The sequence below is a fragment of the Chroicocephalus ridibundus genome, chromosome 5, assembly GCF_963924245.1.
Source record: "Chroicocephalus ridibundus chromosome 5, bChrRid1.1, whole genome shotgun sequence".
NCBI classification, from domain to species: domain Eukaryota; kingdom Metazoa; phylum Chordata; class Aves; order Charadriiformes; family Laridae; genus Chroicocephalus; species Chroicocephalus ridibundus.
The window spans coordinates 51,782,010-51,796,576 of record NC_086288.1 but is presented as its reverse complement, the minus strand read 5'-3'; the positions used below and the strand labels follow the sequence as shown (position 1 = coordinate 51,796,576).

Sequence of the window (14,567 nt, the reverse complement as noted above, 5' to 3'; positions counted from 1 at the left end):
AAATAAAAAAATTAGGAACATCAGTCTATGGAATGTCGTGTTGTCAGAAATGTTTCTTGAAAGCACGTATTTTGTGTCACTTAAAAATAATGACCTAAGGATACAAGTCATGAAAACCAAAAATTTTAAATAGGAATTATGTATTTTCCTTAATGAGGCTAGACTCAAAAGGAATTGTCATGATAGACTGAATTAGGCTTAAATCTTTTTCAAGGAAAGTATTAACATGTATAACTTATGTGTAGGTTCGTGCCCTGCATTGACTACTCAAGGCAACTAAATTAAAACAGTGTTTTTGCTTCACGCAGTGTTTGCAATATTGAACAAATCAGATGTGTTTTTCCTAATGAGTCTTCATGATTTAATAAGACAGCAGTTTCTCTGGAGTAAAGCCATCATATTTTTAATATTTTAGCATCGTGCATGTTTTAAAGTTAGCTAATGTAAATAGTATAATTGAGGGGAAATAAGAAACCTCAAATCCTGAGTGTAAAGCGCTTCTCCTCAGGAAATCTCTGTGGCCCATTGTTCCTGTTAAATGGGATATTGTCTGTAACTGTCATTCTAAAAATAATAACAGTAATAATCTGATTATCAAAAGACAACAGGAATGTGAGAACTCAGTTTGAAACTGCTGGAAGACACAATGAAGAAGAATACATCATGACTAACTGGAAAACCAAGGGCTCTCTGGAAATTACATCACATCAATCCCAAATTAAAAAGGACAGAGGCAGAAGAGAAAAAAGTTTAACTGCTCTGAAGTATCCAGTGATTTGAAAATAAATCACTGCCATGTGAAATTTTACAGGAAAAACTACACCATCCAGATATAGTGTTGTCTGGAAGAAATGCAAGCCTTTTATTTGGACTATGAAAGGAGAAGCCTTAAATGCAAGACAGATGCAACGCAAAGTTGTCATGCTCTTGCTTTGTGTCTTAATGAGAAGGATGAATCTGGGGCAAGGAGAGAAGTACTGTATGCCCTCAGTCCTCTAATAGGAAAGCTTTAAGGAGTACTTTCCAGTCTCATTTTTATCTAATGTTTCTTTTTAGACATCAGTTTACTGTACACTTTATACAACGTATGTTGCCTTGTATGTTAACAGGTGTTAACTTTGAACCTAGTAGGAAATATTAAGCCACTCTTCCAATTCTCAGTTCTTTGCATGTTACAACTGTATTCAAGCTTTGATCAGAACTTTCAAAGGTCATTCATATACAGAGGCCACTTCATAATTGGGGTTTTTGTAGCACTCTAGCCCACTATGCCTGAAAGCCAAAGCAATGGTGATTTTGCATCAGTTAGAAGTTTGGCGAGAACAGTCTCGAGGTTCCACTCAGCAAAGAAGTAACATTTGTTTAGGCAGAACATAGGACATGAGTCAGCAAGAACTACTTCGCTTCATGGCAGCCTGCTTGTTGAAGCCCAGAAAGCTTTGGTGGGTAAAAAAAACCGTGTATCCTTGGTAACAGGATAATTTGTCTTAAGCCACCCAAAAAAAAAAAAGTGACTTGTAAAAGAAGCAACTTCTCTCTCTTCTCCCCTTTCCCTGTTCCTACCTTCAAAACCCTAGTCCCCAAAATAATGTCGATCAAGTGTAGTAGTCAGATTTCTTGGACCCTCTGTTACCTTGACACTTCTGAACTTTCTCATGGCCATCTGTGGTGGGTTGACCCTGGCTGCATGCCAGGTGTCCACCAAAACTGCTTATCGTTCCCCTCCTCAACTGGACAGGGGAGAGGAAAAAAATACAACAAAAAGGTCACAGGTTGAGATAAGGACAGGGGGAGATCATTCACCAATTAAGTCATGGGAAAAACAGGCTTGACTTGGGGAAAAGAGATTAATTTATTACCAATCAAATCAGAGTAGAATAATGAGAAATAAACCCCAGTCTCAAAAACACCTTCTCCCCAACCACTCCCTTCTTCTTAGGCTTAACTTTACTCCCTGATTTTCTGTCTTCTCCCCCTGAGCAGTGCAGGTGGATGGGGAATGGGGGTTGTGGTCAGTTCATCAGACATTGTCTCTGCCATTCCTTCTTCCTCATACTCGTCCCCTGCTCCAGTGTGGGGTCCCGCCCACAGGAGAGAGTCCTCCATGAACTTCTCCAACATTGAGTCCTTCCCATGGGCTACAGTTCTTCATGAACTGCTCCTGAGTGTGTCCCCGCCATGGGGTCGCAAGTCCTGCCAGCAAACCTGCTCCAATGTGGGTGCCTCTCCACAGGTTCAGAGGTCCTGCTAAGACCCTGCTCCAGCATGGGCTCCCCATGGGGTCACAGCCTCCTTCGGGCATCCACCTGCTCTGGTGTGGGGTCTTCCACAGGCTGCAGGTGGATATCTGGTCCACGATTAACCTCCATGGGCTGCAGGGTGACAGCCTGCCTCGCCATGGTCTTCACCATGGGCTGCAGGGGAATCTCTGCTCTGGTGCCTGGAGCACCTCCTTACCCCCTTCTTCATTGACCTTGATGTCTGCAGAGTTGTTTCTCTCACATACTCTCACTCTTGTCTCTGTCTGCAATTGCACAATTTGGTTTTTTTCCCCTTCTTCAAATATGTTATCCCAGAGGCACTACCACTGTCGCTGATGGGATTGACCTTGGCCAGTGGCGGGTCCATCTTGGAGTTGGTTGCTATAGAATCATAGAATCTTCATGGTTGGAAAGGACCTTTGAGATCATGGAGTCCAACCATACACACGCAAAAAACCCCAAACCCCTACAATCTCTGCCACTAGAGCATGCCCTGAAGTGCCACATCTAGATGTTTCTTAAATACCTCTAGGGATGGTGACTCAACCACGTCCCTGGGCAGGCTGTTCCAGTGCCTGACCACTCTTTCAGTAAAGCAATTCTTCCTAATATCTAATCTAAATCTCCCCTGCCGCAACTTCAGACCATTTCCTCTGGTCCTGTCATTATTTACTTGGGAGAAAGGGCCAACACCCACCTCTCTCCAACCTCCTTTCAGGTAGTTGCAGAGGGCAATGAGGTCTCCCCTCAGCCTCCTCTTCTCCAAGCTAAACATGCCCAGCTCCCTCAGCCTCTCCTCATATGACCTGGTCTCCAGACCCCTCACCAGCCTGGTAGCTCTCCTCTGGACACGCTCCAGCACTTCAATGTCCCTCTTGTACAGAGGAGCCCAGAACTGAACACAGTACTCGAGGTGAGGCCTCACCAGTGCCGAGTACAGAGGCACGATCACTTCCCTGCTCCTGCTGGCCATGCTATTCCTGATACAAGCCAGAATGCTGCTGGCCTTCTTGACCACCTGGGCACACTGCTGGCTCATGTTAAGCTGGCCGTCCACCAGCACCCCCAGGTCCTTTTCTGCTGGGCAGCTTTCCAGCCACTCTTCCCCAAGCCTGTAGCGTTGGCCGGGGTTGTTGTGACTGAAATGCAGGATCCGGCACTTGGCCTTATTAAATCTCATACAGTTGGCCTTGGCCCATCGATCCAGCCTGTCCAGGTCCCTCTGTAGAGCCTTCCTACCCTCAAGCAGATCAACACTCCCACCTAGTTTGGTGTCATCTGCAAACTTACTGAGGGTGCACTCAATCCCCTCATCCAGATCATTGATAAAGATATTAAACAAAACTGGCCCCAAAACTGAGCCCTGAGGGACGGGACACTGCTGGTGACTGGCTGCCAAGAGGATTTCACCCCATTAATCACAACTCTCTGGGCACGGCCATCCAGCCAGTTTTTAATCCAGCGAAGAGTACACTTGTTTATGCCATGATTCGCCAGCTTCTCCAGGAGAATGCTGTGGGGGACGGTGTCAAAGGCCTTACCAAAGTCCAGACAGACAATGTCCACAGCCTTCCCCACATCCAGAAGGCGGGTCACATAGTCATAGAAAGAGATCAAGTTGGTTAAGCAGGACCTCCCTTTCCTAAACCCGTGCTGGCTGGCCCTTATCCCTTGGCTGCCCTGCACTTGCTGCGAGAGCTCACTCAAGATGATCCTGTCCATGATCTTTCATTGGACATAGGGAAAGTTTCTAGCAGCTTCTCACAGAAGCCACCCCTGTTGCCCCCCTGCTACCAAAACCTTGCCATGCAAACCCAATAAGCCATCTTCCAGCCTGATGGGAGACCACAGGACTATCCTGCTACCAGGGCGTGAGCCAGATTCTGGGTTTATAAACAGAAGAAAAGTAGCGGTATTTCCCAGATGGTAAACAGAGGGTAAGTGGTCCCCCCCCTTTTTTTTTTTTCTATGATACTTTAGGGAGTTTTGTATAACTTGTGACATCAGCTTTTCTGCTGTGTCTCAGAGGGCCTTTGGTGGTCAGGCAGAGTGCTTGCTAGCAAACAGCCAGTGAGCAAAAGACATCAACAGTCTTGTCAGCCAAGGGTCCCCATTACTCTGGATGATTTGGATGCAGAGTAGCTAGAAAGCTCTCTGAAGCAACATGTAATTTGAGTGTAAGAAAAGGAACATACCTTTGAAATACCTCAGGTAACTGAGCACTGACTGTACAGGCAGGAAGGGGAAAATGGCCTGGGAAAAATAAACCCTCAAAAAAAATCTGAAGTGTGAGAATCTGTGATCCATTTGCCTTAGAGAAACATACGTTGTTTTTGCAGTGGGTAGAGGTTTAAACAGTTTTAAGCAGAGTGATGCCTGGTGTGGGTGGAATCCACTCTCAGATACAGTGCGCTATGATGCAGAAGATACGGTGAAGAAAGTGAATTTAATCCCTGACACACAGACAGGTTAGGGCAGTAGTGATTTGGTCAGGAGGAACTATCGAGGTATCTACAGTGATGTACACGGAGGCTTTCAGGACCATGAACTAACCTCTTTCCAGGGAAATTTCTACAAGTGCTGAGTTGATTTAGAAACATGGCGTTATCAAACTATGTGATATTTTGTGTGATGTAGCAAATGCATTCTCTTTTTTACTACATGTTAATACGAGGTTGTACTTATCTTAGAGGTGGAAAAATAGCATCTCAAGAGTCAACTATCTCACCTAGAAATTATTTAGACTGTAAAGAAAAAGCGATTTACAATGTCTCCCAAATCAGTGGACTTTCCCCAACTTACTTGATAGGGTTTTTTTTAATGGGTCAGCTGCAGCAATGAAATAAATGTATGTTCTTCCCCTTATGCTTCTATTGCCGCTTCTCCCATGCGTGGGCTGGGGGGGAAGATGGGGTTGGATGGAGGGGATCTTCTTCCTGTTCCTTTAAATAGCATTTAATTCTAACTGTGGGTGGGTAAGACAAAAATATGACAACAATATGTAACTTGAGTGTAACTGTAATGTTTATGTGCAGTTGCTTTTCTGACTCCTTAGTAGTTGCTCTATGTAATGTAATTTTCATTTTTGTGTGTGTTCATGCCTGTGTGTGAATTACAGTGGCCTTGTTGTCTACTCCGAGGGACCGTTAAACTTGGACCATAAACCAGAAGATATGTCTGAACTCTTCAGACCTTTTCACACTTTGCTAAGAAAAATAAGGCAAGTAATACAATGGTCGTAACTGCTTCTCTTCTGAAGTGAAAATCGGAGGCCTAAAAAAACCCACTTTTCTAGGCATTTGTGTGTTCTGTTTGCTGTGTGTCGTGGTTTAACCCCAGCCAACAATTAGGACCATGCAGTCATTCACTCACTCCCCCACCCTCTCCCCTGCCAGTGGGATGGGGAGAAGAGGGAGGGAAAAAAACCAAACAAGCTGAGATAAAGACAGTTTAATATAACAGTAACAGAGGAGAAAATAATAATAATGGTAAAAGAATATACAAAATGAAGTGATACAACACAAGTTACTCTCACCACCTGATGATCGATTTCCCAGCTGAGCAGTGATCGCAGATCCCTGCACCCAGCCAACCCCCATTTATATACTGAGCATGATGTCTATGGTATGGAATATCCCTTTGGCCAGCTTGTCCTGTCAATGCTCTCTCTCAGCTTCTATGGGAAGACAAAAAAATCCTTGACTTAATATAAGCATTACTTAGCAACAACTAAAACAATCTGTGTTATCAACATTATTCTCATACTAAATCCAAAACACAGAAGCTACTAGGAAGAAGAAAAACTCTATCCCAGATGAAACCAGGACACTGTGTTAAACATAAACTGCGTTTTCCTCTCATCTACCTGATATACTCATGAAATAACTAGATGTAGTTTTTAATTTCATGGGAGCTTTCAGAACTTTTCATCTCTTTGTGGTAGTTTCTTTTTTTTCTAATATCATTTTGTTACATTTCAGATTTTCCTTATGGTTGGATGAGGCTTGAAATAGGACGAGGCTTGAAATACTAAAGTTGAGGTTATTTTGGGGAGATCCTGTTTCTAATTAGCATCAATGTTTCTGTTTAACTAGGCTTATTACATTTTCTCCATATGTTATGATGCAATACTGAGATTTTTCTTAATCTAATATAAATGACTATCAGTTTTTCATATTGTCGATCTGTTTTTACAGGATGGATCATTTTATATATTCCTTTTTTCACAGTGCTTCAGTCTTGGTAACCATTGGAAATGTGGGCTTTGTCTCAACTTGTGTATAAAGGGCATTAAAATATATTTTTCTTATGGTTGAGGTCTTTTGAAGATTGATCTGTTGCTTTGGAGAAATCAAGCTGTATCTTTAAAGGATCTTTATATCAAGATTACTTATGGTTTTTATATTCACCCTTAAGGTATTTTATCTGGATGTTAAAAAAAAAAAAAGTTTTCTAATCTGTAAGCCCCGTTATTTTCTTAGAATACACATTTATATACCAACTACAAATTGTGTTCCTAGAAATCTCTAGAGATAATTTGGCAGAAGTTTTTCTTTCCTGAGTTTAATTTTCACCTGTTTATTGCCCTCCCTGTATGTCGTGATGACAGTTTAATGTAAGAATAGTTTTCACGTAGATAAGTTCATCCAAATTAATCTCCCCTCATCCATTAGAAGTGAAGCATGTCCTGAGGGAAAATGTGAGGGATGTTTCAGAGAGGAGCCTATTTCTGAAGCTAGCTTTTATGAATATCCAGACCACATCCTTTTGTGTCCCTTGAAGATTTCCTAGTATTTCTGTCCAGAAGTGATACAGTTTTATTTTTAGGTACGTTAATGAAATTCATATTGAAATCTCAGAATTAAAATTGACAAATCAACATGTTTGGGGGTCTTTTTGAGTGATTATGGTTTTATAAAACACTGAGTAAAGGAGGAGGATGTGAATTGAGGAGCAAAACTTAAGCTAGAGGGGAAAAAAACTTTAATGATACTGAAGCTGAAAAGGTCCATGAAGTTAAAGTTAAAATATCTTATTCGTTAATATATGGCTTTTTCACCAGCATTCCACTGGCTGACTAAAGCCAATAGAATATTTAAAAGCTAATATACTAATACTTAAAAGCTAATATACTTCTCATAATCTGTACTTTCTGCTTGCTCCTTACATTTCATTGATTTTCATTTTCTGTTTTGTGAAGTCAGTTTATTGCTTAGTCCGTTTAATTTTCTTTTACTCTGAACTTGATGCTTGGGTTGAAAACACAGTAGTGAAACGCTTGTTTGTTCAATAACTATGACTTTCAATGCAAGCTTCAAAAAAAGAAAAGACTCAGATTCATTTTTGGAAAAAGTTCTGATATACTTTAAGACATATTTATTCTTTCAAGTGAACATTAAGAAATGTGATTTCAGTTGTCTAGCAGGCAAGGTTTGCAAAATGTTCTAGTGAGATAGCATCTATCAGAGCAAAAATGTAAGTAAGTTAAGATGTAATGTGAAATTTTCTCTGGCAGTCTCTGAAAGAATGTCAAGGGACTTGAATGTTTGCAAGAACTGCGCTCAAAAAGATCCATTAGTAATATTCTTGAATGAAAAATACATTGAATGAAAACAACGAGGTACAAATAAGTGTCCAGTTCATGTAGTATAACTAAATTAGTTCTAAAAGTACCTAAGCTGTCTAGATTTTAATTTTTTTTTGTTATCACAGATTTTATTTTTTTAACTCAGCAGGCTACAAATCCTACTCGATGAGAATGTTCACAAAAAGCTGTAGGGGAAAATGGAACGAGATATTTGAACTTGTCCGCAGCAAAAAGGAAGCATTTTTTCAGGGAGTCTTTCTCCAGTCTCCATCAGCAATAGTTAAGGGATGAAAATAGATTCAAGTAGTCTTCTGTTAAAACAGTTACATCTTGTATTGCAGTTGTGGCCTGTTGTAAGAATATAGAACAGCATCTTACTGCAGAATATGATCATATCCCAGTAAATTTCTCCATAAAGTTCTACAACTTTTTAGCCAACTGAATATTTTAATTCGTGGAATAACAACAAATATACAGTGGATTATTTTGTAGGATTACAGGTAACTTTTCTGCTGTATTATCCTAAAACATCTCTCCTGGTAAAGGCAATGATAAGCACTGTATTTATGTGGATCCACGTAATTAAATCGGAACTAGCAGAGAAAAATATCTATCGACTAGGAAAATTTTTGGTTTCCTATTGGTGGCTGGCAACTTTGAAAGCAATAGAGATTGTGGAGACTTTCTGAGCGAAAGCAGTAAGGGTTCTTCTTTAGGTTTGGTAAGGTTGAGCAGCAAATGATGACTTTGAATGTTTTAATTAATACCTAAGCAAGGTGCTTGTTGTTTTTTATTTTAGGTACAAAACATCAGCATTGATATTTTATACGTCTACTAATGCATAATTATGTAGTAGTGTTATCTCTGTTCCTTTTAAACTAAGACATTTGAACCATTTCTGCCAAACTATTGCAATCTGCCTGGTTAAGTATACAAAGCATATCATCCTGCTATAGGCATAGATATTTAATTTGGATGCCTGTGACACTGAACAGTCTCGTGATAAAATATTACCTATACTATGTACACATTTGAGGCTGCCATACAGAGATTTTTAGAGGTTAGCAAACCTGGGATTTTGCAGTACTCCCTAGTTCTGCCCTTTTTTCAGAGCCCTCTAATTGCCTGATGCTTGTTTCTGGACCATTACAGTTGATGGCAGGGCCCCTGTGGGTTTTGGTGGTGCAGAATCAAGCAGGTTGCAGATGAAGTGATGCAGAATCAGAGCATCATAGCATTTTAACTACCATGAAACCTTTCTGTATCAATGACTAGAAATCAAAAGCAGTATACCTGTTGTCAATATGTAAAAGACTGGGAGGGAGCTTGTCAAACTTGTATGCTTTTAAAGTGTGCACAGTGACTGGGGGAAAAACTGGTTAATTTTCCCAAGATGGCTGTATTTAAAACTTTGAGTTGATTTAAAACTTCTACAGTAAAGGAGTACAAGTGATATTTGTTATATATCAGTGTTGGTTTCTCAGTGTTGATGTATCAGAGCAGATCTGTGTACTTTGATGTGCTGAACTCAGCTCGGCACTGCAGAAACAGGAGGATGCAAATTGCATTCCTGTACCTGCATCATGTTCTTATGGTGGCAGCTCTGTAAAGACAGCTGTTTGCTCTGTTCAGAGCATGAGCTGAAGCACAGACTGGCAATAACAACGATGCTGTTCTCTGAAAACAGACAGTTTAAAATTCTAGTCAGATTAGGAGGAAAGTTAATGGAGGAAGCTTGAAGAATGTGTGAGATCAGTGCACCTGGGGTTTTGTGGCCCTGTCCTCTATTCAGCTGAATTTGTCTTTGAATGGACATCTGGCCTCAGATCTTTAAAGACGTAATTTCTGCACCCTGGATTTGGCAGTAGAGTAAAACACATTTATCGGTTTTACAATAGGCAGAGTAAATTTCTACTACGGCTTGTAACAGGCAGAGTACATCTTAAGAACTTGCCTTGTTTTTCTGCCACTGGCTGTGGCCACTGGAAAAAAAATGTTGCTCGTATTTTCAAGGCTAGATTGCCGTCCTGTGATGCTATACCAAAAAGAGTAAAAGCAGGTGCAACCTCAATATGCGCCTTTATTAAATTCAGTGTTTTCTAAAGCTTCTGTGGGAAGGAGGCGCACTGCTGCTGTCAGGGTGCATTGCAGAAGCTCTCTTTACCTGCAGCTTCTGAATACTCAAAGCAGAGGGAGAAATTTCTTTTTTATAAGCGCACAGCACTTGTGTGGATCCAATGACAAGTTACAGATGCTTCAACAGAAAGGAAATGAACCGTGGAAGTAGCTACAGCTTAATTAAACCTTATGGTTTAATAATGATGCCTGATGTTTAGTTTTGAACTTTCAGTAGTGAGATTTAACATTTCTTTCCCTATACTGGTTGACATTAATTTTATTCTCAATATCTCCATAGGCATTTTAAAACATGCCACGTTCCTAACGTTTGTAGTGAATCCTGTATAATCTAATATACAGTGTATCAAAAAGATAACTGTTGATTTGTCACCTTGCAATGAAACTTGCATTTAAAACAGCCTAGTGAGTCCAGGGGTTTTATGCAGAGAAGTGAAGATAATGGTCCAAATCTTTTACAACAAGCTGTATTTGTTAATAGCAGATTTTCTAGTGTTTGAATTAGGGAAATGAGCATGTTTCCTTTGAATTTAAAGCAGGATTATTTCTCTACTGAAATAACAGGGCTGGTGGACTACTACGTATAATCCAACTGATTACGTAGAGCAACTCTTGCAAGGCAGCATGGAAGACTCACTTAAGAAGATATGAGTCAGCTGATTTCATTGAATTTTTATGATGATGCCAGCTCTGTATCACCTGCTAGCCAATGATTTCTAAACACATAAGGAATAATAGACTCCAAGCCTCTGTTTAAGCAGAAGGTCTTGCTTTTCCTATCCATTCATTAATGCTAAAATATACTTGCTGGTCTTTGAAAATATTGACAGCAGTTCTTGATAGAGGATACTTTTGTATTTGGTTTCTAATTGAGAAGTATAGTGTAAATCAAATTCAGACCTAAAATTACATGCTGCTGTGTCTATGGATTTGTTTTAAAGTACTAAAACATAACAGCCTTAAATAACACTTTGTTTCTAGGTGCTTGTGGTCCTAAACTACAGTACTGAGCACACTTGATAACACTGGGGAGGCTGCATATCTCTAGGAAAACATAGTTTAGTAAATACTAAATGTTTGCTTTTAGGCCTGCCTGATTCTTAACATCACACAGAAGTGTAGCTCCCTAATGACTGAGTTACATGTTCAAGGCAGGAGAGAGCCAACTTCCAATCTGGGTTTCAGTGAACAGGCTTCCAAGACATCAGTGTTGCATAAGTGATATTACTATTTTTAATGGATTCTCTTTATCTGACAATATAATGCTGTGAAACTTCTGCGGTACTCTTTTGCAGAATTATTTTCAGACTCTAGTATGAAGGATGGCAAATTGCTAATCTAAGTCAAATTTTTGAATTAAAATATTAAAATGACAAAATATATCTAATTTTGGGTAATGCCTTCACTATACGTAGATGGAAAGGGGAAAGATACATTTTTGGGTGTGTTTTCACTTATTTTGGGGCTTCATTGCAAGGATGTAAATTGCTTGGTGCCCTGTATTTGCATGAGTAATCTCAAATTCAGGCATCTGCAGTCACATGTGTTCTGAATATGAACGTCAAATGTGCCTGGAGTTACACAGCTGACATTACTCTGTGCTCCCAAGTTCTGGATTTCTGTATTAACAGTAAAAGTTTTTTTTTTTTTTTTTAAAAATCTGTAGCATCAATGCCTCTTATGATTGTAAATGCAAAGTGGTGTGTGTATTTCTTCATTTTCAGGGATCTACTTCAGACATTAACCGAGGATGAACTGCACACACTGGAACGTAACCTCTGCATCTCTCAAGATGTGGATTTTCCTGTCAGAGCGGATCCTGAAGTATCCTCTGTCATTACACCGGGCATAACTGCGACTTTGCCTTCTAAAGAGCTTTCAGCAAAAGCTGAAAACACAGAGGCTGAGCTGGCTTGTTCTATGCAGTATGATGAACAGGAGCTGGAACAGCTGAATAGGATGGTACACAGAGTTGGTGATGAAATGTCTTCTCTGCTTTCCCCTCCAAGCATCTGTCAGTCTCCAGCTCACAGACCTAGCCTAAGAAACAGTTCTAGCACAGAGGCTTCGCCAACAAGACACCATCTTGACAATTTAACTGATGATGAGGACAGAGTGTTTTTTATGGATGACCTAGATGGAGCAGGAGAAGCTCTTGCTGGGTTGGACTCAGTAAGTGATACTTTTGCTTGGGTGAATAACCCTTGCCACGACTCAAAACAGAACCTGCAATATAGAGACGCTTTGCTGTATGAGAATGGCCATCAGACAGAAGAAACTTTGCTTTTAAAAGATGCTGAAAGTGACATAAGCAATAATAACAATATCGAAGATAGCAAACAGGTGTCTGGCATCTCGGTTCAGAATTCATGTAGTTGTCTAGAAGGTCCGGACTCACAGTTATACCTCAACGGCTGGGATGCGTATGCTGATGATGCAGAAACGGCGGAAGTGATAGCACACAGGACAGGGGGAATGAAAATATCTGCTACTGTAATATTCAATCCTAAATCTCCCTCTAGCTCAGAATCCCCAGTAACAACTCCAGAAGCAGCTATTAGCTGTGTTCCTGGATCTGCTAATCCATTAGCAAATGAGGAGGAGGATGAATCTCATAAACTCAGTATAGCTGCCACAAACTGTCTAATTAATTCGTGTGTGTGTTGTGGCAGCTGTGAAGACAGCAGGGAGGACAGTGTTGAAGGTTTAAAGACTAAACATTCTGCAGGAGGTGTTGTAAATGCTTCATACACATTAGTAAAGTCTAAGGAAATGGACCATGTAGATAACTTGGACAATTCAGTCCCTGCACAGGAAATATTAAAACCGGAAACTTCTGCTTTGTTAGCAGAAAGAGACTTTGGCAGAGAGGAGCAAAGACTGCCGACCTCCTCTAAGTGCCTGGCACATTCCTCAGGTTCACAGGTAGGAGCAGAAAATGATTCACAAGGAGAAGCAGAAAGCATCTCAAATCAGCAGAAGTGGGAGAAGAGAAAACAACTATGTGAGAAAAAAATGGATAACAATGAAGATGCTAGTAGTGAAAGGACAGCAAAAGATGATGTAAAGTCAAGATCTAGTTCAAGGTAAGAGCAACTTGATGTTTTGGTAGTAACTTGCATGTAAATAAATTCCTATATCCTTGTACTTTAGTGATTGGTGTATAATTAATGTTGATTTTAAAGAAAGTAGTGTGTTGCAGGATTAAGGAATTTTTCAATACACTTTTTTTAATGCAAGTATCTTTTTACTGGACTTCATCAGCTTTTTTGGAAAACATTTGGAGAACACCTGAATTTTAATCGTATAACGTCTCTATAGCATTGAAATGAAGTACACTAATCTTACTAGTTTAACGTAACAAAGAGTGCATTGCTGCTAAATGTTGCACGGGTCATTGCCTCGTTGTACTCTGCTGTTTTGCAGGAAAAGCGTGTCTGGCAGATACTAAAACGTTAACTTCTGCATTAGTGCACAGGATTAAACTGGGATCTAAGCACATCTTACCTTAGCTTCATTTGAGAGAACGGGGTTGATCTGATCATGTTGCCTGTGGGCACAAGTGTATCTGTGAATGTCTGCATGCTGAAGGAGCCTAATAGAGTGCTGAAGCAGCTTTTAAACATATTGAACCATTTCAGACAAAGCTGATAGAAGAATAGAGGTCATGGATTAAGGTTCTACATATTTAATGACAATAAGAAACTAGATAACAAGGAGGTGCCATAATAATATTTGTGTTAAAGAAAATGCTATGCTTCAGCTCAACTTTGATTAGACATTAGGGATCCTACACACATCAGTAGAAAACCAGGCTTGATTTTGTTTTACTGTTTAGAGGATAACCTACTTCGTAGTGAGTAATGTCTTCAGTTTTCCTGAAGTATTAATATTATAACGCAGAGGGAAGAAATTAAATAGAAGTTGTTGTTGTTTTCTGTATTTCTGTGACAGCTTTCTTCCTTTGTGCCTTACTGTGTCAGTTCTATGGAGTTTATAAGTGTGAAGCAGGATCTCTCTTTTTTTGTATGTGTTTAGAGTTCAGGATAACACAGTGGGGTAGCTTGAACCGTGAAACATTACCACAACATAAAGGCTACAGAAATAAACATTAGCTTAATAACATATCAGTTGAATTATGAAATATCTAACTGGTAGTGGAAAAAGAATGAAGAGTTCTTTGCACTGGAGTTAATACCTCTTACAGGTAAAATGCAACTTAGTGTGCACAAAACTCAACCTTTGAGAACGTAATTTTATCTCTCTCATTATTCTGAGTATTTGTGATCTGAGGCTTGCAAGGCCTTACAACAGGGTTTCTGAATGGACTTAATTTTAAGAAGTCATTCACAAGTCCCTTTGACATTTCATGCTTTTGCAACACTTCAAGTGGAATATAGCTTAAAAGTAATTACAGTATGTTTAATTAGTGTCCTGATACATCGTTTACAATACTCAGACAATTTGTCTACTAATTTTTGCCTTGGGTAGGATATTAAGTGAAATTTGTGAGAACAAGTCTGCAAAATACGATAAAATTATATATAATAGATGCTTCTTTTTCAGCCTCACATCATTTGTGG

At 39.8% G+C, this 14,567-nt stretch overlaps 1 protein-coding gene across 5 annotated transcripts in view; it reads left to right on the top strand.

The window, feature by feature from the left end:
* The window catches only part of ZFYVE28 (zinc finger FYVE-type containing 28), a 164,033-nt gene that overhangs the window by 104,288 nt on the left and 45,178 nt on the right, over positions 1-14,567 (top strand). For all 5 annotated transcript variants that reach the window (XM_063336735.1, XM_063336734.1, XM_063336733.1 and 2 more), the window contains exons 7-8: positions 5,380-5,481; positions 11,709-13,070. In XM_063336735.1, the coding sequence (XP_063192805.1) occupies positions 5,380-5,481; positions 11,709-13,070 (1,464 nt within the window). The remainder of the gene's footprint in view (positions 1-5,379; positions 5,482-11,708; positions 13,071-14,567) is intronic.